The sequence below is a fragment of the Dermochelys coriacea genome, chromosome 8 (assembly GCF_009764565.3).
Source record: "Dermochelys coriacea isolate rDerCor1 chromosome 8, rDerCor1.pri.v4, whole genome shotgun sequence".
Lineage (NCBI taxonomy): Eukaryota > Metazoa > Chordata > Testudines > Dermochelyidae > Dermochelys > Dermochelys coriacea.
Genome location: NC_050075.1, coordinates 104,482,011 through 104,505,329, shown reverse-complemented (window position 1 = coordinate 104,505,329; position 23,319 = coordinate 104,482,011). Strand labels below are relative to the sequence as shown.

Sequence of the window (23,319 nt, the reverse complement as noted above, 5' to 3'; positions counted from 1 at the left end):
GAAAGGAGGTACTATTACAGGCTATGCTGGGTCTTCTGATGATGGCTGCGGCTGCCTCCCTCTCCCAGAGCAGCATGCATGGTCACTGGTGCCTCTGTCCATGTAACTTTCTCACCTTCTCTCTGAAGGGGTGTGTACATAGAGCAGGTGTTAACTCTCTGATACCACAAGGCTCAGAGGGAAGTGTGCTTTGGAGTGCTATGCCCCCCCCCCAGCTTGTGAAGTTCCAATCCTATGGATTTGGGTCGGTAAGAGGGAGTACGCCATTCTAAGGAGCCACCACTTTGACCTCTGCTCTTCTCAACCTAGTTCTGCTAACATTAGTGGAGGGAGGCACTTGATCAGTCAGAGGGCATCTCCCTTTATCATCCATGATGTTCTAATTCACATGAAAGCTACCTACATTGTAGAATGTATACTCGTGATGTACTGGTGTACCAGACGTGCTTTAAAGTCTGACAGTTACAGTAATAAGCCATGAAGTTAATTACAGAAGTAGTGAAAGGCTAACCAGCTACTCAATCATTTCATACAAGGGATCTAGTCTCCTATTAGTGCACACACAACTCTGATTATAAAGAGGAGACCAGACTCCCATTAGTATAATGAACATACATAATGATGGCAATGGTGTTTAACCAAGTTAATCACAGACACTGTTTTGAGGTGCACAGGCCTTGACTACTTACACTAGATACTGATCTCTGATCTTGCGTAGCTGGATAAGATCGGGTTTGATGCTATTCATTTTCTTATCAATTTCCCTATTGTCCAGAGTTTGTTTCTTCAAATCCTGCTCCAGACGCATTTTACTATCATGGATCTCTCCCAGGCGTGATTTTAATTTCTCGTAATTCATCATTATTCTGTAAATAAATTTGAAATGTTTAAGAGGGAGAGCAATATACAACAACAATCAGTCCAGACTGCTCTAGCCTTAAGAAAGTTATTGAATGGCTTACCTCTTATACACAGTACTGGAAGACAAAGAGCCATATTTCTTTATATCACATTCCTCTCATGTTACCATCAGTTTGGTAGTGGCTACTATTTTAAAGTGCTTTCATTTAGTTTGGAGTGCAGTTCTATCCTGAAAAGTGACTAAAAGGATGCTTCCTACCTACTCCTTGGATATGTTCCTGTCATACATTCAGAAACAGATCTTAAAATTTAAGAGACTTTTTTTTTTTTTTTTTTATACACACACTCTTGACAAAGCCAACACAGCTCTGGGAGCGAGCTAGACCTGATTCTCTCTCTCTCTCTCTTTCTATATACACACTCAGATTTACTTACTCAGGTTCTAACCTGTAATTCAACCCTAGCACAGGTGTCACTGTCAACAGGATTTGGTCTGCAGCAGACACTTAGTACTGGTGACGATGAGCAAGTTGGAAAGAACCCTGCTTGACTCAGGTTTCAGAGTAGCAGCCGTGTTAGTCTGTAGTCGCAAAAAGAAAAGGAGTACTTGTGGCACTTTAGAGACTAACAAGTTTATTAGAGCATAAGCTTTCGTGAGCTACAGCTCACTTCATCGGATGCATTAATAAATTTGTTAGTCTCTTTCTGCTTGACTCAATTTCAGATCTCAAATTGGTTTGCAGGCCTGGAAGTTAGGAACAACCTCCCCTTCTCCACAACATGCATTTACTTTACTTGTAAACACATTGGACACAACTTTTCTGGTGTCAGGGTGAAGCATGAGTGTCCCACAATGTCCCACTTTACAAAGTGCCTTTTCAGAGTAGAGTCACTCTAAGGATATTACTGCAATTCAGAAGATGCCATGTCAGGATAGCCATCGTACTTGCCCTTTTACCATAGGGCAATCTACAGCTGTGTTTATTTGCAAAAATCTTAGCAAGAACATTTACAACACTGGAATGAGACTATTCCTTGCACATAAATGCAATTGCTTGTACTAAGAGGAGGAAGTTTAATATCTACTCTGCAAAAATGTTTGGAGACATTTTATTACTGTGTAACTCTATATAAAATAGGCAAAACTGCTCTGCTGTTAAGCTTCCTACATTCAGACTATTTAGTAAAGAGATAGCATCTTACTTTGTGATTTGTTAAATGCAGCATACATTTATGTCACACTATAAAAAATTTTAAACACAATAGGGGAGTTTTTGGTTTACAGTAGGTAGTTGCTCAAATCACAGCATCTTTAGGCAACTAAACTAGGATAGTTTTTTATGCAAGAACTGCTAGAAGTATCAAGAGTTCAGAAGAAAGGATCACATTACTTTGTTGTGCTTAGGTATTGGCAAAGTTTGACAGTAAGAACTGCACCTTGCTATTAGCAGGCAATAGAGGTTTGAGCCCCAACCATTAACCTTTGTGTGGACTTTGGCCAGATAGAAATTCAATCTACATTATAAAAATATGGCTAACAGTAGGGTTTAACATACATTAAGATCAGATTCTAACAGAAGAGAATTTTGATGCAGTTCACATTGACTTACATTATGATCATCTCCAGCTCCTCATTCAAATTGCATTAGGAGACTAATGGCCATTGAGAGGTAGGGGGAAAATCAGTGTGGTCTTTCACTGAAAAGTGACACTAATACTGGGATGGTGGGGTTCCAGATTTACCAAGTCTCCACTTGTAAACTGAGCATATTTGAAATGAAGAGATGTTCTCTCTCTCTCTACACTGCATCTCATGCAAATTCAGCTGGGTATCTGACAGTCAAACTAGGTTATTTCCTTCTCACACATCAGTGTTAGAGATTCTGCAGCACAAAGCATGCCCTCATTTGTACAACCCAATTAATCCCTATGTAACATGTTCCAATGAAAACTGATTCACCCATGTAACCGAAATGTTAAACAATTTTGCTGATGTTTGTGGAGGAACAGAATTCAGCTCTCTTGCGCATTGCTATGATTTAAAACAAAGAGTTTGCTTTCGTCAGATTCAGTAGATAAGACTATGAAAACACATAAGGAAAAGGTCTGCCGAGTCAGAAGTGGCCATTTTTCAGGGCAGATATCACACTTTGAAGAGTGCCTACTACCATCCCTACAGGTCTCCACTACCCAAAAAACCCTCATTGACTTAGATTACTATTGTTGTCTTACAAAGAGGTAGTAAAATATTATGGAAGTTTTTAGCTTTACAAATATTAGTTTGTTCTTAATTTCAAAATGTTTGAAGAAACTTTGTAGGCACTGGATTGGGGCCAAATCCTGATCTCCGATGCACATGCAACTCTTAGCAAGATCAATGGGAGTTTCTAAATGGGCATCCAAGAGCACATCAGGTGACAAGTGCTTTCAAGCTAGTCATTTCTGAGATTAACTCTACACGCGAGTGCTAGAAGACAGCTAACTTTTCTTTAGCTCATGTTTTAGCTGTAAATTTAATTTCTCCCCCTCTCCAGATAGTATTGCTTGAGCTTTAAGAATATACATATCTAAACCTCAGATTTTCCTATAGAGCTCTTCACTATAAAAATCTAGATTCATAGAAGGTTAGAGACCAGAGATCATCCAGTCTGCCTCCCAACAAATGCAGGATTGTCCTCTACAGTGCACAACTGTTTGGGATATTTGAACAAAGGAATACGAATCTTTAGTAAACATACTTAACTTATTTAATCATATAAAAGAAGGCTTAACAGAATTTTCGGTTAGCTTTACTAGTGTGTCTATGTAAGGAGCACACACAAGTATGGTTTGAGATCCTACCGTTCGATTTCCTTCTCATTCCCCTCTCTGCGGAATCGTTCAATGTATTCTTTGCTGTATCGCTCTTGCGTGTGGCACTGTTCCTCAAATATTTTAATGGTTTCATTAAATGCTTCAATTGCAGTTCTCTTCATCTGAATTTCCTATACAAAGAAACCAAAACCAAAAAGCATCTTTAGTCATTTGCATCCTGAAATAATTTACAAGCGCAAGACTCAGTTATGCTTCCTAAATTGATTGCCAGAAAGAAACTTTCAATTTTTTTTTTAAATTGTGGCAAAGTGAGTTTTACTGAAGAGGAAAAAACCCAACCCACTTTAGCCAAAGTTTCATAGAAAACAGACCATTTGTTCCTCCACAAGGTCTAACAAGATAAAAAAAATACTCGCAATTAGGCTTCTTTGAAAGAGAAGCTCACCACAGATCTTCAATTTAATAATCTAGTCCAACCCCTTGCTCAAAGCAGGACCAACACTAAATCATCCCAGCCAAGGCTTCATCAAGCTGTGCCTTTAAAATCTCGAAGGATGGAGATTCCACCACCTCCCTACGTAACTCATTCCAGTGCTTCACCACCCTCCTAGTGAAATAACGACAGGTTTCAGAGTAGCAGCCGTGAAATGAGCTGTAGCTCACGAAAGCTTATAAAATAAATTCGTTAGTCTCTAAGGTGCCACAAGTACTCTCTCGTTTTTCTAGTGAAATAGTGTTTCCTAATATCCAACCTAACCTGCCCCCACTGCAACTTGAGATCACTGCTTCTTGTTCTGTCATCTGCCACCACTGAGAACAGCCGAGCTCCATCCTCTTTGGAACCCCCCTTCAGATAGTTGAAGGCTGCTATCAGATCCCCCCTCACTCTTCTCTTCTGGAGACTAAATAAGCCCAGTTCCCTCAGCCTCTCCTCATAAGTCATGTGCCCCAGACGCCTAATCACTTTTGCTGCCTTCAGCTGGACTCTCTCCAATTTGTCCACATCCCTTCTGCAGTGGAGGGACCAAAACTGGACGCAATACTCCAGATGTGGCCTCACCAGTGCTGAATAGAGGGGAATAATCACTTTCCTTCGATCTGCTGGCAATGCTCCTACTAATACAAGGGTGGTGCCCTTCCAGATACCTCTTCTTCTAGGATTCTATCCTACTTTATGACCCCTGTATGATGACAGAGTTGCATGCAGTTCCTGGAAATGTCTCTTAGCCGGCTGAGGGAAAAAATCCCTGGTGCAGGCACTATATAGGACAGCATCACTTCTGGCTCCTCTGCTTTATGCTGGGAGCTGCTATGGTGCCTGTGATAGCTTAAAACCCTCATCTGGGCTGTGCCATTCCTCCAGAAGTGCAGTGCCGTATCTCATACGGAAAAGCTACATACAAATCACATTTCCTTTATTTATTAACTTTGTAATTGTCATCTCTGCACCAGAAAAAGCCCCAAACTGAAATCAAAGAAAAAAGACAAATACGCTACCTATTGCTTACGGTTGTGTTTTCCTTTATGTGTTAATTTTTTTTTTTTAAATAATAATTTGTTTCAAAGTCTTACTAGGGATAGAAGTTCAGCTTTACAGATAGACAGCTGCTGTAATGATCAACAAAAGGTTATTTTGAAAACTGACCTGGGATGTTCTGGTGTATTCTTCATATAGTCTATCATACTCTTTACTCTTGTCCTGATACTGAGAGTGGTATTCCTGAAGCTTTTTACCTACTGCATCTATGTTATCTTCTTTCACCAACTGATCCTGTGTACATCAGAAAAGAAAGAAGGTAATTCTTTAGGCAAAGAAGTTTCTCTAAGCACTGTTCCTTGTCAACCAAATGTGCATATTTCTGTGATCAATTATGCAGCATTTTTTACATCAGGCTTCTAGAAGTATAGAAGAGAGATCTAGTCTGACAAAGCAAAAAATGAGTTTCACAGTCTATAAAGTGAGCGACTAGGAATATGCAACACAGAATTAAACCAAAATTTATAATTAAAAAAAAAAAAACCCACAACAAAACCCACACCCAACAAAGGCAACATAAGATCAGGAGATGCCCAGATCCCCCTTAAAGGAGGGAATAATGCAGGCAGGAAAGATCAAAGTTTTTTTGTTTGTTTTTAAAATAAGGAGTTCATAGAATTTGTGGAAAACTGCTACAACTTTCGGAGACATTTTGCTCAGCATTAAAGACTGTTGTATAGCATGGAGGAGGAAGCAGGGTCAGCCCAAAGCCCCAGGATTTAGAGAACTAAGCACAGGGCAAGGAGCCAGGTGGCATTCTCACTTCTACCAGTGACTGATTTTAACATATTTTGTACATAAACAGTTGCTTTGCATCCTAGACCATAGAGCCCTGCATGCAATGCACTAAATTTCTCAGCCTCAGCTTCTCCACTTGTAAAAATATAGGCAATGACAATTACCTACATCATAAGGATGCAGTGAAGCAGAAGTTAATGTTTACGTAGCTGGAAAATTATAAAACCTGTGTCAGTGTGAATGCTCAAAGTAGAGGTCAGGACCTCCTTCTCCCAACTTAGTTGTTATTGTTTTAGACCACATGGACTCTTGGAACCACTACTTCGTCCTTGAAAATGTGAAGTTGAGTTTTCAAGCATAAAAGGGCTTTGAGTTTTCACATGATTCATGTGAAAAATCCAGGCTCTGGATAGAAAGCCTAAGTTTTATGACAAGGAAAAACTACAACACACACATCTGCTAACAGTTATTGGCTCTCTGGAAACCTCACCTGTTGATACCTGGATACTGGATACATCAGTTTCACGTCAAGCTTAGGATTGTACTGGGCAAGAGATTCATGGCGGTAGTGGTTAATCAGCTCCACAACAGAGTTAAATGTCAATGGATCAGAAAAACCATATTTTCCATCCCGATGATAAATCTTTATCAGTTTGTTGTTGCCACCCTTCCTGTAAGGCAATACACTAGCTTAGAGGTTTTGTTGCGTGCATGGGTAGCGTGCATGCATGGACGTACGCACAAGCGGCCACATATACGGTATGAGTAGCCATGCTAAGTTTTTCATAAAGGCAACACACAAGAATCATTGTAGCTAGTCAGATAATCTAATATGTACCTTGGTAACTAAATTATCAAATACATACATTAATATGTAAAAGGATAAAAAGTAAATATATACAAAGGTCTCCTCAAGTTTTATCTGAGCAGCAGAAAAGTCCAAAGTAAATCTCTTCCAGTGTTCACTTGGGGACTACTTTATTGTATTTAAGATCTAGTTTAACTAGAAATTCTCCAAGGGGATGCTCAGAATTCCTTAAGGCAGCCACGCAAAAGCCCCAAGGTGAGCAACTAGGAATATGAAACTCAGAACTAAACCAAAAAAATAATTAAAAAACCCCAAAGAACACAAGGTCAGGAGATGCCTAGATCCCGCTTAGAGAAAGGGGGAATAACGAGGGACATACAGGCAGGAAAGATCAAAGTATTATACAAATGAAAATGCACCTGCAAACCAATTAATCAAACAAACAATCTCAGGTGTTGGATGATAACACTGGATACTCAAACTTAAATAAATCATTGGAAGGATTTATAACAGGGTAATTAATCCAGGACTTTATATTATCCAGGTTTGTATTTGCTGGCAACTTCTAGAAGTGCTTGCTTATTTTTCCCCCCACTAGCAACAAAATTTAACAGTGCTCTGTCCTTTATCGGCTTTCTTAACTTATGGCTCCTGCAGATACATGTTTATATGGTTAAATATTCAGGCCACCACTAATTAGACTTAAGGCAAAATCCTGACTGGATAGAAATATTATCCTCAGTAACTTCAGTGTGGTTGTGCAACGTGCAAGTCAGAGCAGAATTTGGCCACAAGAGTACATTTTTAAACTCACAAAGGAGGCAGATTTTGAACTCCAAGACAACATAACCATCTATCACATGGCAACTCAGATGAAAGCTGATCCTACTATTTGGTGAACATATTGGACCAGATTCTGCACTGAGTTACACTCTGCTGTGCAATCAGAATCAGTGTCATTAAATGCAGTGTCCCAGCTTAGCAGAACTTCCTTAAATCAAAGTACAGAGAGAGAGACAGAACAAGGATCTTTACTGATTATGTCTGCATCACAGAGACATCCAAATAGTACTGTCCCAGTATGCACCGGGTTCAGCATAAGAAGTGGGATGGAATTTCCAGGAGCTGGTCATTTGTTCCTTATTCCAAACTCCTCATCAGCAATCTCTGGAGAAATGCTCCCCAGACAGTGGAGACTACAACTGAGGGCATTTCAATTAAATACTAATGTGGCATCTACTGACACTGGTGAGACTACTAAAAGCAAGGTACGATGAGAGAATGAAAATACCCAACACTTACCGCAATGTCAGAGTGTAGTCTCCCTGCATCTTGGTTGATGCATCGCGCACCAGAAATGTTCCATCTGGCATGTCTCGTAATTTGTCATTTACCTCCTCCCTGGAGGAATGAAAGATTGCAAGAAAGATAAACAAGAAGTGTTAGGTAGTCAATTTGCTTTAAAACACACATTCAAAGAGAGGCCATCAGTGTCAGGGTGCGCAAGGAATTAGATTTCCTTTCTGTTTTGCTTTCAAAATCTTATGCAATCTGAGGATTTAATGTCTGCTTTTCAAATTCTCTTATTTCAGATTTAGGATATGCATAGGGATATTTCTGTTCAGCCTTTAAGGCTATCTTAGACCAGTTTGAACTTGTTCACTTTTAGCAAAAACCAGCAGCTGCATTTAACTGCTGTTTAGGAAGAAGGTTATGTATAACAGTAGCAGCTGTGTTTCAGAAAAATCACCAAGTTCAAAACCTTTCACTGGGATCTGCTCACATTTAAATCCAAACTGGAAACGGGGGACTTTTGTGAAGGCACTTCTGGCCCTTTAAGAAACTGGCACTAATACGGTCATTTACAGAATGGTGTCAGAAAAGTATCCACACTATAGCACAGTTCTAGTCTCAAGGTCCATTAGTGGTTTGATTCAAATATTTCTTTTACACCAGTTTTAATACTGTAATGGCACTAATTCCAGTGGAATTAGTCCTAATTTTCAACTGCTGTGAGAGAAGAAGTTTAGGGTTTATTCTTTTAATTAAATGGAAGAGGCTTTTATGGAATGGCTAGGACCCATAAGCATTTCAAACAAAGTATTTGAGCTAAGTGTTAGTTAAACTTTCAGGAAACTCATTCCACCCAAATTACATACCATGCTTTACTTACAAAGCTAATACCTTGTCCTTTATAGCACCTTTCACACAAAGGATTTCAGAGTTAAGTTACAAACCACACACTTTATCTATTTGATTGATTGATTGAGAGCACCTCTCATGTACCCTCACCACCACCCATGAGATGCAGGCAATATACCTACATTTTAAAAGGAATAATAATGGATATTTTAATTCAGAGATTGCTAAAGGATTTTTTTTCCATTCTTTATAAAAGTGTTCTTATCTGGCATTTAACTATCCTGGATGAAGAATCTCTTTCAAAATAGCAATTTTCATTACAGATATGAATGGTATCTGAGAAAAAGGGAAATTGTTGCCATAGAACCCTTTATAGCTTGGGCCTGACATCTCAGAGATGGCCTCTCCATGTCTCCAACAGTTGAGAATGGCTAGGATGCTTGTGCTTTCATTCTCTAGTAGAGCCCAGGGGGCTGGAGATGGAGTTCATTGTGGAAGATCCCTAACTTATTCTCCAGCCCTCAGTCCAATAAATAAATGTCTGTTGGCTTTTCAGGCACAATGAAAAGCTTATCTGTTGCCTAAGGCAGCAGGATTGACAACTGATAAAATATATTTGTGGGTTGTATTTTGTAAAAGAAAATGAAATGAACTGATAAAGTACATATAAAGCTATTCCTGCAAAACTGTATATACTGGGTCTCATCCAGAGATCATTTACTCTGGTAAATCAGGAGCAATGCCATTAGGTCAGTGTAATAATACTACTGTAAAAATGATTTAAGATTACAAAATCCAGTGGGCTTGATTCTATTACCTGGTTTTGCCATTGTTCATTAAGGGCCTGAATTGTGCTACACCCTCACACTGATCTAAATGGAGTTACTTGAGTAAGGTACCAAAATGTAAGGGTGACACAATCTGGATCTAAAGTCCTTTTTTCTTCTGTTAAAGGTCTAAGAAGCTAGTGGGGCTAATGAATTATTTTGCTAGACAACACTCAGCCACAAAGCAAATAGCAATCCAAGCCAGCCTCTCATTCTTATTTTATTTTCAGCTCTAGCACATTTAATTTATTGGTTTTATTATTTACATAAGAGACACACACTTAGTGAAAGTTTCATGAATTGCTCATTCCCCAATGCTATGTTTAATAAATCTACTGATTGAAGCCAGTACATTCAGAATAGCTTTGTTTCACAACCAGAAAGGCTAGAAAAGGTTTAGGGGGGAAAAACAACAAAAAACAAAAAAACCCTTAAGAATCTGTAGAAAGATTCCAAGAAAACTATTGTGGCCACAAGATTGTGAACTACTGTTCTAGAACAATAACCATAACAGAACACGTTAAACACACTCAGTTCCCAATTCAGTATAGTACTTAAACACACACTTCAAGCGCTCTGCAAAATCTGGGCCTGAATATAGTTCCTGAAGTGAAATGTTGTCTGAGTATACAGAGGCCCAAAGGGAGCACAGCTTAAAAAGGCTCATTCTAGTTCAGAAATAAACATTTTTTTTTACCTTGAAATATCCCCCCAGTACCACTCTGCATCCTGCAGCGAGAAACTGGAATTGTCCTTTATTCCATTTGTGTTGATCGGAGTCATCGGTTTTGGGGGCTTTGGAGGAAGAGCTGAAAAACAAAAACCAGATTTTTTCCATTTACCTTTCTGGCTTATATCACTAAAACCTCAAGAGGTTAACAGTCAAGGTATTTTAGTTAACAAAAGCCAGAAGTGAAACGTACATAAGGCGAGGCAATGGAAATGTTACAGAAACCAGTCAGTGGTTAATGAGAGAGAACAGGCAGCTTGAGTATGGATGTGCTTTTTCTCCAAAATGTATGGAATTCATAATTTATTAAAGCCCATTTACTAGGACAACGTTTCAAAAAAGTGAGCTGGGATCCAAAATAACTATCTAGTCTCTAAATTGAACAAGTGGAAAAGTCACAGGAAGTGGTAGTTCTTGGTAAGAGGATTCATGACAACAATCACAATAACTAGGATAGTTTTACTGTTCACCATTCCAAGCAAACTACTGAGGGCTTGACTGTGGCTTAGGTCACAGCCTGGAAAGCATGCGTGTGTGGGGTGGGGGGCGTACAGCTGTGTAACAGCTACAATTCTCAGAGGAACTGTGGCCCTTGCCATAGCTTTTGAAGAGTAAATATGCCCTTCCCCTCCTATGCAAGATCAACTTTGCTGACTGGTGAAAAGAGGAGGGTACTAGTCTGGACCTCAGCTAGACTTCACTCCCTACTAGCAACACAAGGACTACAACCATTGCCCCATGCTTAGGTATACAATAAGGAATGAGGAGCAAGGAGAGGAGTAAGGGAGTAAACTGGTGCTGGGCTAGTCACAATCTAGCCCTAAATTGTCAAGCTTCCCCTTTGAACTGCAAGGGGTAGAGGCCATGTCACAAGGGAGCACAACTCTCCATGGATATGTTTACCTTGAAGCAAAAAAGGGACACCACGACTATGGCGGAAAGTCTCAGAACCCTGGTCAACTGACTCAGGCTTCTGCTACAGAGCTAAAAACAGCAGGGCAGACATTCCTGCTTGAACTCTGAAACCTGGTGAGGGGGCAGGATCTCAGAGCCTGAGCAGGAACATCTACACTACTATTTTTAGCCCCTTAGTGCAAGCCCAGGTCAGTAGACCCAGGCTCTGAGACTCACTGCTGTGGGTTTATTTTTGCAGTGTAGACACACCACATACTCCCAGGCCCAGAATACACAGCCTCCAGAAGGTGTGCGTCTCAAAGTACTGAATATAGCAATGCAAGACTGCAATTCTTAATGCAAGTGCATGCAATCTGGTACACAGGCAGGAATGCAATTATGATCACTAGAAACAACATTTTTTGATCTCTAGTTCAAGTGCAGAGTGACTTGACATTGAGAGATGCATTGCTTAGAGCCATTCATCTGTTCACCTCTGAACCACACCTCCCACATTGAAAAAACAAACAACAACAAACCCTGTGCTCTAACTGCAGTTTCAAATGCCATTTCATGTTGAGGATCCAACACACAGTAGCTTCTCTGTTCTTGGAAAAACCAGCAAGTACTCAACCGAGCCAATCTAAACTAACCTGAACCTTGACCCAGACATTCACACTTTGGAGTTACTGACCAAGCACCTGATTCAGATAGTAGCATTCATTCTGTGGTACTGAATGATAAAGCTGCAGCATACAGGTTCTTTTTGTGGTTCAGCTGGGAATGTCCAGGTGTGCATAAGTCTAGAGGACTAATAAGATCTTGTATCATCAGGAAGGTGCAATTCCATTGGCCTCACTGAAGTTACTTGCTTCTACTAAATTTAAATGTGGCCCCCTGATTTATAACCATGGTCGTTATGGTTGTGCGGCCCTTTCAGATGGTATACAGGTACTACTGAGGATGAATTAAGTTCATGCCTTAGTCTACATCCTTGCTTGTAGCAGCCTCTTGGACAGAAGTCCCCAACTGTGCGACATGCCCCTAGGGGGACATTTGGGGGAGCGTGGCTGGGGCCCAGGCCAGCACCCGCTGGGGAAGGCGGGGAGGGAGAGCCACCCAGCTCTGCTTCTGGCTACCAGCCCCATGCCCAGGCCTCCAACTCCGCTTCTGGCTCTGTCCCAGCTGTGGCCCCAGGCTTGGCCCCCTTACCCGTCTACCCCCCAGTGACAATTTCTTTTTAACTCACATTTGGACATTTCTGCCATGCATACTTTAAATGAACTACTACTAGGGGAAAAACAACAACAAAACAAAGCATAGAGAATGTTTAGGATTCAGTGGCTAACAGCTGCCTTCAATATTAGGTCAGAATAAAGATTCAAAAACTGCTACTCTAGATCTGTTCCAGAACCGTCCATAGTTTTAACAAACCAATACCAACTAAGCAAGCACAGGAGGCTCTAGCTCTTTACACTGCAGTGTTTAAAAGAAGAACCACCCTGTAGCCATGCCAGGTAGGTGATGATTTCATGGGTCTCACAAGTCAAATGGGGGGGCCTAGCAAGAATATTGTGATGCTGGTCGTAATTTTTCCCCTCAGTTGGTCTTATACCACAGACAAAATACGATGTTGGGGGTTACCATTCTGGCAGAGCTGATCTTTACACATGAAGATCATGTTCATTCTCAGCTTTGGCTTAAGATTCTCCACCACTGCATTAGTGCAGCTCCATTGTAGGAAGCTGTAGTGTAGACAAACCAATGCAGGTGGGTGTTTTTTGTTTTTAATGACAGGTTTCAGAGTAGCAGCCGTGTTAGTCTGCATTCGCAAAAAGAAAAGGAGTACTTGTGGCACCTTAGACACTAAAATTTATTTGAGCATAAGCTTTCGTGAGCTACAGCTCACTTCATGCATCTGATGAAGTGAGCTGTAGCTCACGAAAGCTTATGCTCAAATAAATTTGTTAGTCTCTAAGGTGCCACAAGTACTCCTTTTCTTTTTGTTTTTAAGTCACTGTTAACTGAACTTCCGGTGGGAATGAACCAGACCTGTCCAGAGAGAGCAGGAGTCCTTCCTACTTACCAGGAATGGGACAGAATTTGCCCCAAATTTGTTTCTTCACATCTACGGATTCCACACATCAGTAGGCTTAAGTTGGGAAGTTATATAAACAGAAATAAATACAATTAACACTATCATTTCTGTCTCAGTTAAAAGTCCATGAAAGTGTGTTGGTTTTTCCACATAGCATTTATTAATTCAGATATTACTGATACTGTACTGCTACACCAAAGGCAAAAAACTGCCATTGAAGGAAGTTTATGCATGACAAAGGGCTTCTTCTTTGGGCTCCTCTAAAAGAGCATTTAGTTTGTGGCAAGCTAGGGTGTGAATTTACCTCGCACTAGCTTGCCATGCACTACTTGCCCATAAGCACCCTGCTGACACGCACTAACAGTTTGCTAGTATGCTTTAATCTAGTCCCGTTTCAAAGCAGGATAGATACTTAGCGTGGGACAGGCAAGTGTGGAGTAGATTCACCCCCCAGCTTGCCACAAACTAAATCTTCATGTAGACAAGCATTTTAGAATGTGATCCTCTGCACATGGATAAGGTCCTAATCTTTGCAGGCTGCTAGGTATGCATTGTTTGTTTGCACACTATGGAGCTATTTTGCAGGTCTTCGTTCTGTTCAGAGCAATGGTCCTCAACGAGGGGTACATGTACTCCTGGGAGTACACAAGGGTCTTCCAGGGAGTTGAGTACCCATCTAGATCAGCGTTTCCTCAGTCTGAAGGCTGTAGCTCCCAGGTGGGGGTTATGAGACAGGTTTAAGGGGACTGAAAATACAGGACCAGCATTAGGGGGTGGCAAGCACAGCAACTGCCTGGGGCTCCATAAAGTTAAGTTACATGCTTCAGCCCCACCACCTGAGGCTCGGGCTTTAGACAAGGCCTCCAAGTAAAAAACAGGCTCAAGTATCACACTGAAATACAAGTACAATATTTATATTCCAATTGATTTATTTTATTAGATGATAAAAATGAGAGTCAGCAATTTTTCAGTAATAGTGTGCTGTGACACTTTTGTCTTATGTCTGATTTTGTAAGCAAGTAGTTTAAGTGAGGTGAAACTTGTGGTTCTCAACCTTTCCAGACTACCGAACCCCTGGTTCAGAGCACCGGGAGCTTTAACAAAGAGCTGACATGAGCTCTGCACTCCAGGGAAGCAAGAGCTCTGTACGAATGCACAGGTGTTGCACTAGTCTCCCCACTAGGATTTGGGCTTCCCCTTCTTCCCTATGCCAGATAAACATCAGTTCTTAGTCTCACAAGCTTGCCTGCTTGGTGATGTTATTCTACAGTCAGCAATATTTGAGTGAAATACGTAACATAGGAAAAGGGATAGGCAAGATTTTGGGCATAACCCTGTAAACCCTTACTCATGTGAGTAGCCTTTTTTCAGGAGTGTCATCTCATTGAAGTGAAGCAGGTAGTTCTATTATACAAAACTGTTTGCAGGACAGGGCATTTTGTTTCAAGAGAACCTGGGACCAAACCTTGTAACTCAGTCCCACAAAAGACTGGACTGAAGTTAGTGGCACTATTCACATGAATAGGAGTTGCAGGACCAGGCTCCAACTATCAGTTTACCAGAATGTGTAATAAGGTTAAAGGCCCAAATACTTTTGATATTTCTTGCTTGACTTTTTTTTCCCCCCCAGCCTGGCAGTACTGTAATCTACTGGAAGCTACTTGAACAAAGTGCTGGATGTGAAAATATTTTAGGCTCTGCAACCTAGAACTATAAACAATGGGAGAGAGGCTTTTTTACGGGTTTAGCAAGTGCTTTTTACTCCAAATGTATTGCAGCAGTGAAGCAGCCACCACACTGATGCTTTTACAGAATTTGTACAGTGAAATTACAGAATTACATAAGTGATCTTAAGATAGTGGTGTGTGCATACTGGTAAAAACTAACAGCAGTATAACTAGAGGAAGTTCTGTGGTACATCTGTGTGTGTGAAAAGTAAATAAAAATGAAAACATTTAGCACCAGGGAAACGACACACACAAATTCTTCAGAACAGCTTTAACTAACACCTCCTCATTTCCGAAATCCAAGGCTGCAACTGACCAAGACATTTCTTCACCTGCATCAGTGAATTACTGAGATTAGATCCAGACTTCGGTGACTGCCTAGTATGGATCACTGAATTACAGATTGCCTCTCCCACCATGTCTCAAGAACCAAGATCTTTTATTGGACCAGCATCTGTTGGTGAGAGATACAAGCTTTCGAGCCACACAAAGCTTTTCTTCAGGCTCTTACTTATGCATGGGCAAGAGCCATTTTTTTAATACTAGCATAGTTTTGCTAAAGCTTGCTCGTTAACAACCCTAACCTCCTCCAGAACCTGCTTTCTAAGATCAACTCTAGTCCCAAACAGAGTCTGTTGGAAAAACTGATTTCTGAATGGAAACAGCACTTCAGCCAATGGCAGCAAAGTACTGGGATCGTATGTTGCATGACGTCAGCACACAGAATGTAGCTGTGCAATTTCCAGCAGGTAGTTTTGGCAGAGCTGTTCTACAGAAGCGAAATACAATTTTTTTCCCTGAGATGCAGGCACAGAGATTAGATGTCAGCAAAGTTACAGTTCTGATGCTTTTTCTTGAATGCATAGGGATTTGTTTAGATGCTACTCAAAATGCAATACAAATAGAAACCTCTAAGTCAAATCTTGTCCACAGCCAGTCTAAAAAACTAAGCATGCTGGTGATACATTACTGAGTTTTAAACATTTCCTAATTCTCCCCCCTCTTTACAAGGGAATTTAAATTTTTCAAGTCAATGGGCCATACTCATCCCTGAAGTAACTAGTGATATACATACTTCACTTAAGTTACAGCCAGTATCAATTTAGTCCAATTGCCCTTTTCATGCAAAAAAAAAAAAAAGTTAAAAGGATAGTTTTCTTAAAAAAAAATAAAAAGCAATTATAAATCAAAAGAACCAAAATGTGGATTTTTTTGGCCAGGACTAATTCAGGAGTTATGGTCCGTGATAAAAGCAGCTTCCTCCAAGAAAAAGCAAGTGCGTTGATTTTCGTAATGCTAAATCACCAAGTGGCATCTAGTTCCATCACAAACTCAATTTATTCCCTGGCTGCAGTATTTGCATGATAGATGAAAGTCAGCAGTTAAACTTTAATTTAAGCTTGTGAGACAGATGCCAATGGAACTAAAAATGTCTGCATTACTGAACCTTTCTTCTAGTATTTTCCTAGGGACATAGGATTTACAATGGGAATACAGAAAAGTGCTGAACTGCAAGACTAATTTGCAGAACCATGGCTCCCAATCAGTAGGCTGGAGTCAATTGTGGGTCACAGCAGTTTTGTGAAATCACTTGAGGGTTTTTGTTTTTTAATTATCCTTTTTTTTTGGTAACCCCCAAATACAAATGCTGCTCCCTCCCTCCCACCCTCCACACACACATTTTAGGACAAGTGGATCACAACACATCAGTGGGATCCCAAGCTGAGTTCTAGGTTTGAGACAACCGATTAATATTCTGTGGGGTCATAATGCAATGTTGTATAAGGTAGTGCCATTATTACGGAAGCACCTAGCTACTTTATAGTTAGGACTATATTTTCAAGTGGGCTCAGAACAGGACAAATTCCTCTCTAAGAAGTAGGTGAGGATGGTGTGAAATTCCACATCAGATTCATTTTATGCCCTCTGAATATTCTATATCGTTTTTGCTTGCTCCCCCCCCCCCCCAATAACTTTTAATACGTCATAGTGCAATTTTTCTTTGGGAGTCCTATATTTTTCATTGTTGGCTAATCTACACTTCTCTATCAAGTTTTGTGTATCTTGAGTAGGTCTGCTGCAAAAAGTTGTTTCTTTATTCAACGTTGTGTTTAGGGTACTTTTTAGCAGTTATTCATGGCATAATTGAAAGCTTATGTGCAACAGAGTGTCATCAGAGTGTATGCAACAGAGAAAGCCTGTTGGGAGGAAGGAGGAAACCTCATTCATCAGGAACTAACTTTTGTTAGAAATTTGTAACCTGCCACAGAGCTCATGTACACCTGCTGACATAAGGGTTCATGCACAGCTACTGACAGAAAATAGTCTGTCAGCTGCTGTGATTCTATCCAACCCCTTGCCAAGTCCCCATCCCCAATTCAGTATTAGGAAGTGTATACACAAGACTTCATTGTGAAGCAGAGATGTTAACCTCCCACCCCAAAATACAGCTCCACAAAAGCAAGGTAACGAGTAGGTAAACCATTCAATAGTAGATACCTGCTACTTCTCCATCCACATTACCATAGATACCATGGACCATGCACCACAATCTTAACTCTGCCCATCTAGAGATGCCAGTCTTCCATGAAACCTTTTACTAAATTATTCTCTTCCAACACAGCCAACTACTACTATTGGGAGAAAAACCAACACGGTAAAGGTGTGCATGCAGAATGGTGAAAGGCAGACAAGAGTTAAGATGTATGGATGGTGGGCAGAGGAACAGAAAGCATAGAAGGTGGCTCAACTTTGTTTTCTTGCTTTTGTGGGTTTGTCAGGTATGGTGTGTGTAACAAGTCAAACTGCTTCACAACAAAGTTTTGTATTGGATATGTTCAGATTCTTATGCTATGTCTATCACCACAGCGTTCAACTTTCAAATTTAACTGTAATATGATTGTCATCATTAAACCAGGGTAAAGTTTCCCCCACCCCACTGCAACCCCTTGGGTGAGCAAATTGTGAAATGTTTTCATATGTTCATTGGCAAAATGCTAAAGGTGTTTACTATGCAAAAGAAACAAAGTCCTCCTCCTTTCATTTACAGTGGTATAAATCCAACTGAAGTTGGAGATCCAGATTTTCAGTTACCCCCCCCAATTCACTCATGTGCAGCTCCTTGATCTTCAGCTAATCCCTGCATGAGTTTCAAGCAGTCTCAGGGATATCAGACGAGGATATGGCTGAAGTGCTACAGCCATGCCCCTTTCTACCTCCATTGAAGGCCAGGTGGGAGGGTAGTGCAGAGCAAAGCTGTCCTGGGTTGCACAAAGGCATCATGATGGTCTTCCTATAGAACATCACAGCCACTTCAAAACTTCACATTTGAAGCAGGAAGGTTTAAATATTTCCGAAGTATAGGCCCGTAGCATACTATTTTATTAACAGAATCTTTATCCGCAATATAGTGCCAATGTACATAAACTAGTCCGATTCCATCCTGTAGAGATCAGGGATACACATTCTGTGCACAATAGTCAGTTCATTATAACAGACCAAATTTACTGCTGCAGTAATTTCACTAACTCTAGCAAAGCTACAACAAGAATGAACGTGTTTATTTAACATATTACTTTTCTTGGACATTTCATAATTGCTTGCATCTAGAAGGTAATAAAGCTAAAATAACTAGATGGAAAAAAGTTGCACAATTCAAATAGCAAGCATTCTTATTAGCACTTCAACAATCTGTTTCGTATCTGCCATTGGAACTAAGTAAAACAGCAGATATAAACTACCATTACTTTATTACCAGACTTGGAAGGATTAGATTATTGGTAAATGTCGATTGCATTGCACATACACAAATTGACAAAAAAAATATTTTCATCGATAATCAAAATTTACAGATAGCATTTTTCTTTCTTTGCCTGTTTGAAAACTTAGAGCTTAGTTTAAGGCTATTTACTTTGTATATGTTTGCAATTTGTGTTTTAAAAATTGCAAGGCTTTAACTTTTTGAAACTCAACATCAATTGCCATTCAGTAATTACTGTCCGACTCTCCCCCCCCCCCCAATTTCCCACAACTGTGAACATTTAAATTGATAAACACAAAAATGTTCTAAAATAAAAATCTATCAAAGTTAAGAATACAAGAACGGTCATACTCTGTCAGATCAATGACCCATCTAGCCCAGTATCCCGTCTTTCAACAGTGGACAATGCCAGGTGCTTCAGAGGAAATGAATAGAACAGGTAATCAAGCGATCCATCCTGTCACCTATTCCCTAGCTTCTGGCAAACGGAGGGTAGGGACATTTCAGAACATGGTTTCGCATCCTTGCCTATCTTGGCTAATAGCCATTGATGGACCTATCTTTCATGAACTTATCTAGTTCTTTTTTTAAAAAACCCTGTTAAAGCCTTCACAACATCTGCTGGCAAAGAGTTCCACAGGCTGACTGCATTGTGTGAAGAAATACTTTTGTTTGTTTTAAACCTGCTGCCTATTAATTTCATTTGCTAACCCCTAGTTCTTGTGTTATGAGAAGGAGTAAATAACACTTCCTTGTTTACTTTCTCCACACCAGTCATGATTTTATAGGCCTGTATCAGATCTCACCTTACTTGTCTCTTTTCCAAGATGAAAAGTCCTAGTCTTATTAATATCTCCGCTTATGGAAGCTGTTCCATACTCCTACTCATATTTGTTGCCCTTTTCTGTACCTTTTCCAATTCCAATATCTTTTTGAGATGGGGCGACCACATCTGCATGCAATATTCAAGATGTGAGCATACCATGGATTTATATAGATGCAATACATTTTAAAAAAAAAAAATCTAATTCTGCCAAGCCAATTTATGCCTTTTTTTCTTCTATAGATTTGCAGAACATCTGATGAAGCGAGCATCCGATGAAGTGAGCTGTAGCTCATGAAAGCTTATGCTCAAATAAATTTGTTAGTCTCTAAGGTGCCACAAGTCCTCCTTTTCTTTTTGCGAATACAGACTAACACAGCTGCTACTCTGAAAACAGACCATCCAAGGAAAGTTAATTTTCTACAAGGTACACTTAATTAGCTGGAACTGTTAGTGCAGCAATTATTAACTTACTCTGCACTAACCAACTTCAGATCAGGAGGATTGTTCCAGGATGGCGGATACACAATGCAGAAAAGTTTACAAGTTAGTCACCAAAAAGGATAAGCATTCCAAAATACAACTCCTGATCTACCTTGATAAACAGGCAGATGCCATAGCACTTCTTACAACCCTCTTAAGTCACAAATCCTCAGATGACTGCAAGTCCTTGGATCCCATGTATATATGAGTATCATGGCTTTCTTGAACCAACTGACACATTTGGACCAAAGCTAGTGAGTATTGATTTCCGATTTGGGTGTAGGTGTATTAAGTGCAATTTTAGGAATTAAAATTTCTCTGTGAGAAGGAAAGAAGTGAGCCTGTAGGTCAAGGTAACTATTTTTGTTCGTTCTCCTAGCTGTAGAAAGTCACTTTCAATGGACAAGGGGGATGGTGGGGAAAGACGACTACTTTCCCTAGAGGTTCAAAAAAAAAAAAAAAAAAAAAAAAGTGTAGCAACTGCACATGCCAGGCATGAACTCTGAGGAGGGAGTACTGACCCTGGAAGTCACCTACAGGAACATGGTCACAGGTGAGAACTGACTGGTTGACTCTGAATCCTACCTCTTGAAATCTGGAGGGCATCTGAGGCAAAGCTTTTTGCAACTTTCCTGCAAGAATAGAGGCTTTTCAATCTGCCATTAGACAGTCAAACAACCCTATTTTCATCCCATTAGATAAATATCCCTCAAATGCAGTAAATGCTCTTGGTATCTTCTGAATTTACATAGAACAAAATACAGGTCAAGAGACACTGACACTATCCAAAACTTCTGATACTAGTCCGTTTAGATCAAGATGAAAAGCTAGCCCTGAGTGAACAAGTCCGGAATTTAAGGGACGCATGAAGTCTGAGAACCACACAGGGCAAGAATGGGGTTTCCATCTGAAGGGGATAAAGTTTCTATTTTTAGAGCACTTGCCTTTGATAGTGACAGCAATACAAACAGACACTGTATTTTCTCTTAGGACCAAAAGGAACAAGTTCAGCTAACCCCATCTGGTGACTCAATTTGAACATCTATTGTCTTGGGAGTCCATTCTCCTGGCCAACTTCCCAGGCATGTTCTCCTCACTCTAATGTGTGTTGCTCTGCAATAGATTTCATTACATCTCCTCCCAGAACAGCAGCAAATGGCTTATTCCATATGGGGTTCCATTCTCTTCTCATTCCCCCGTTGCTGGTCTATTGCTAAGGCTACATCACAAACTACTGAACAGAGGAGAAGGCGGCCTGAAGAGCTCACCTCACTGATTTGAGCTCCACTTTGTTGAGGTTGGGGATGGAGGAGAAGTGATCCTAGAAAGAAGGTGAGATGCCAAAAAGAGTCTGAAGAACACTAATTGGCCACAGCTGCTGGTCAGAAGAAATGCAACCTAGATTTCTAGATACAGAAGAAATGTAGCATGGGCACTAATTGTGCTCTGCTTTCTTTTAACTAACTAGACACATTTTGTATGTGCTGAATACTGTGTATGAGAACTCAAAATGCCAACCAAAGTTATTTCTTCTTCTACTGTACTTTTGGTAGATGTGAACATATTCCAATGCATTATTCTAAAGATTAGGCCCCCATCCCCAAAGCACACTCACTTCCCCATTGCTTTTTGGGCACGGTAGTGAAGTATATCAAGTTTAAGGCTTTAAAAGAGATGACCCCCCCCCCCAAGCCAGGCCAAGAACGAGCCACTAAAAATCCAGCATAGCATAAGATGGTCCTTTGTTACATAGCAATGGTGCAAATCTTAATTTGACATCTAGATATTTTGATGAGCCCTTTAGATAGAATATTAAAGCAGCCAAAAGATTCAGTGCCCCCTATGGAAATATTATATAAGTGACTTTTCAGATAGACTATAAAATCTGCTCTTCAAAGAAAGATATAAGTGGTATTTATAAAACTGATGGAGCAGGGACTTCTCAAATGGATATACACCTTTTGGCGAAATTCTGGCCTCCTTTAACAACAATCTGCGTCAACATAGCACATACATCCAGCTTGTGTCTTCTACACTTTTGATATCAGGAAAAATCTAAACCTCACACTGTAAAGCATACAGAGAAACACCAATAAAGTTTCAGAGTAGCAGCCGTGTTAGTCTGTATCCACAAAAAGAAAAGGAGGACTTGTCTCGAAAAGGAGTACTTGTGGCACCTTAGAGACAAATAGTCCTTTTCTTTTTGTGGATACAAAAACACGGCTGCTACTCTGAAACCTGTCATTATGCAAGGCACTGAATTTAGCGAAAGCTTATGCTCAAATAAATTTGTTAGTCTCTAAGTTGCCACAAGAACAATAATTTCATTGGTAAAAAGAAAAGGAGTACATGCCACTGTTCAACAATGCTAAAGGAAGAAACAAAGAGAAATAACTCATTGAAACAATCAACATGAGATGATGTAAGGCACCCTGCTGCTTTAGTAATGGGTGCCAATATACATTTCTAAAACGAATGCCTACCTATTCCAACTAATATACATTAACAGCAAGAATACCGCCTTCACCAGCTGCAACCTGACCACCATTAAACAACTATTTCACAGAATCTGTTGGTCGGTTTAACAATAAAATAAAAGTAAGGAAAGTGTTGCTCATAGATGCATGCATCACTATAGGCTGAAGATCGAGGTCCTTATGTAGACAAGACTTCTGCTGTCTTCAAGGAGAGTTTGCCTTAGGATATTGCTCACTAGGAGAAAGAAAATGTGACTTGAGCATAGAAATTCTGGTCAATCAAGGTATTTCCTCTTCCTTGCAATTCTTCTTCACTGAAGTGTTTTAATTCTGCAGCTCTTTAATGCTTTTATTTTTATCCGAAAGATTTTATAGTGAGGAATGTATTAATTTCAGTACCCTTTTAATTTCTAATATTTTACAGAAAGGGGTATCACATTTCAGTTTTAAGGGTTCATTGATATTTAAAAATTGAAACGCACCTCAGATACATAGAAGTTAGTTAAGGAAAAGAATGAGAATTCCACATCTTGTCGCACAATTGTTTCATCATGCAGATTCATTATGTGCATTGTCAGACATTCAATACTTCATCTAGCA

The 23,319-nt window shown here is 40.0% G+C and overlaps 1 protein-coding gene across 2 annotated transcripts in view; it reads right to left on the bottom strand.

The window, feature by feature from the left end:
- Positions 1-23,319, bottom strand: part of LOC119859766 (phosphatidylinositol 3-kinase regulatory subunit gamma) — a 341,485-nt gene that overhangs the window by 4,743 nt on the left and 313,423 nt on the right. For both annotated transcript variants that reach the window (XM_043520241.1, XM_038412338.2), the window contains 6 exons: positions 10,425-10,536; positions 8,061-8,159; positions 6,441-6,621; positions 5,321-5,446; positions 3,703-3,845; positions 690-866 (listed from right to left, as the gene is read on the bottom strand). In XM_043520241.1, the coding sequence (XP_043376176.1) occupies positions 690-866; positions 3,703-3,845; positions 5,321-5,446; positions 6,441-6,621; positions 8,061-8,159; positions 10,425-10,536 (838 nt within the window). The remainder of the gene's footprint in view (positions 1-689; positions 867-3,702; positions 3,846-5,320; positions 5,447-6,440; positions 6,622-8,060; positions 8,160-10,424; positions 10,537-23,319) is intronic.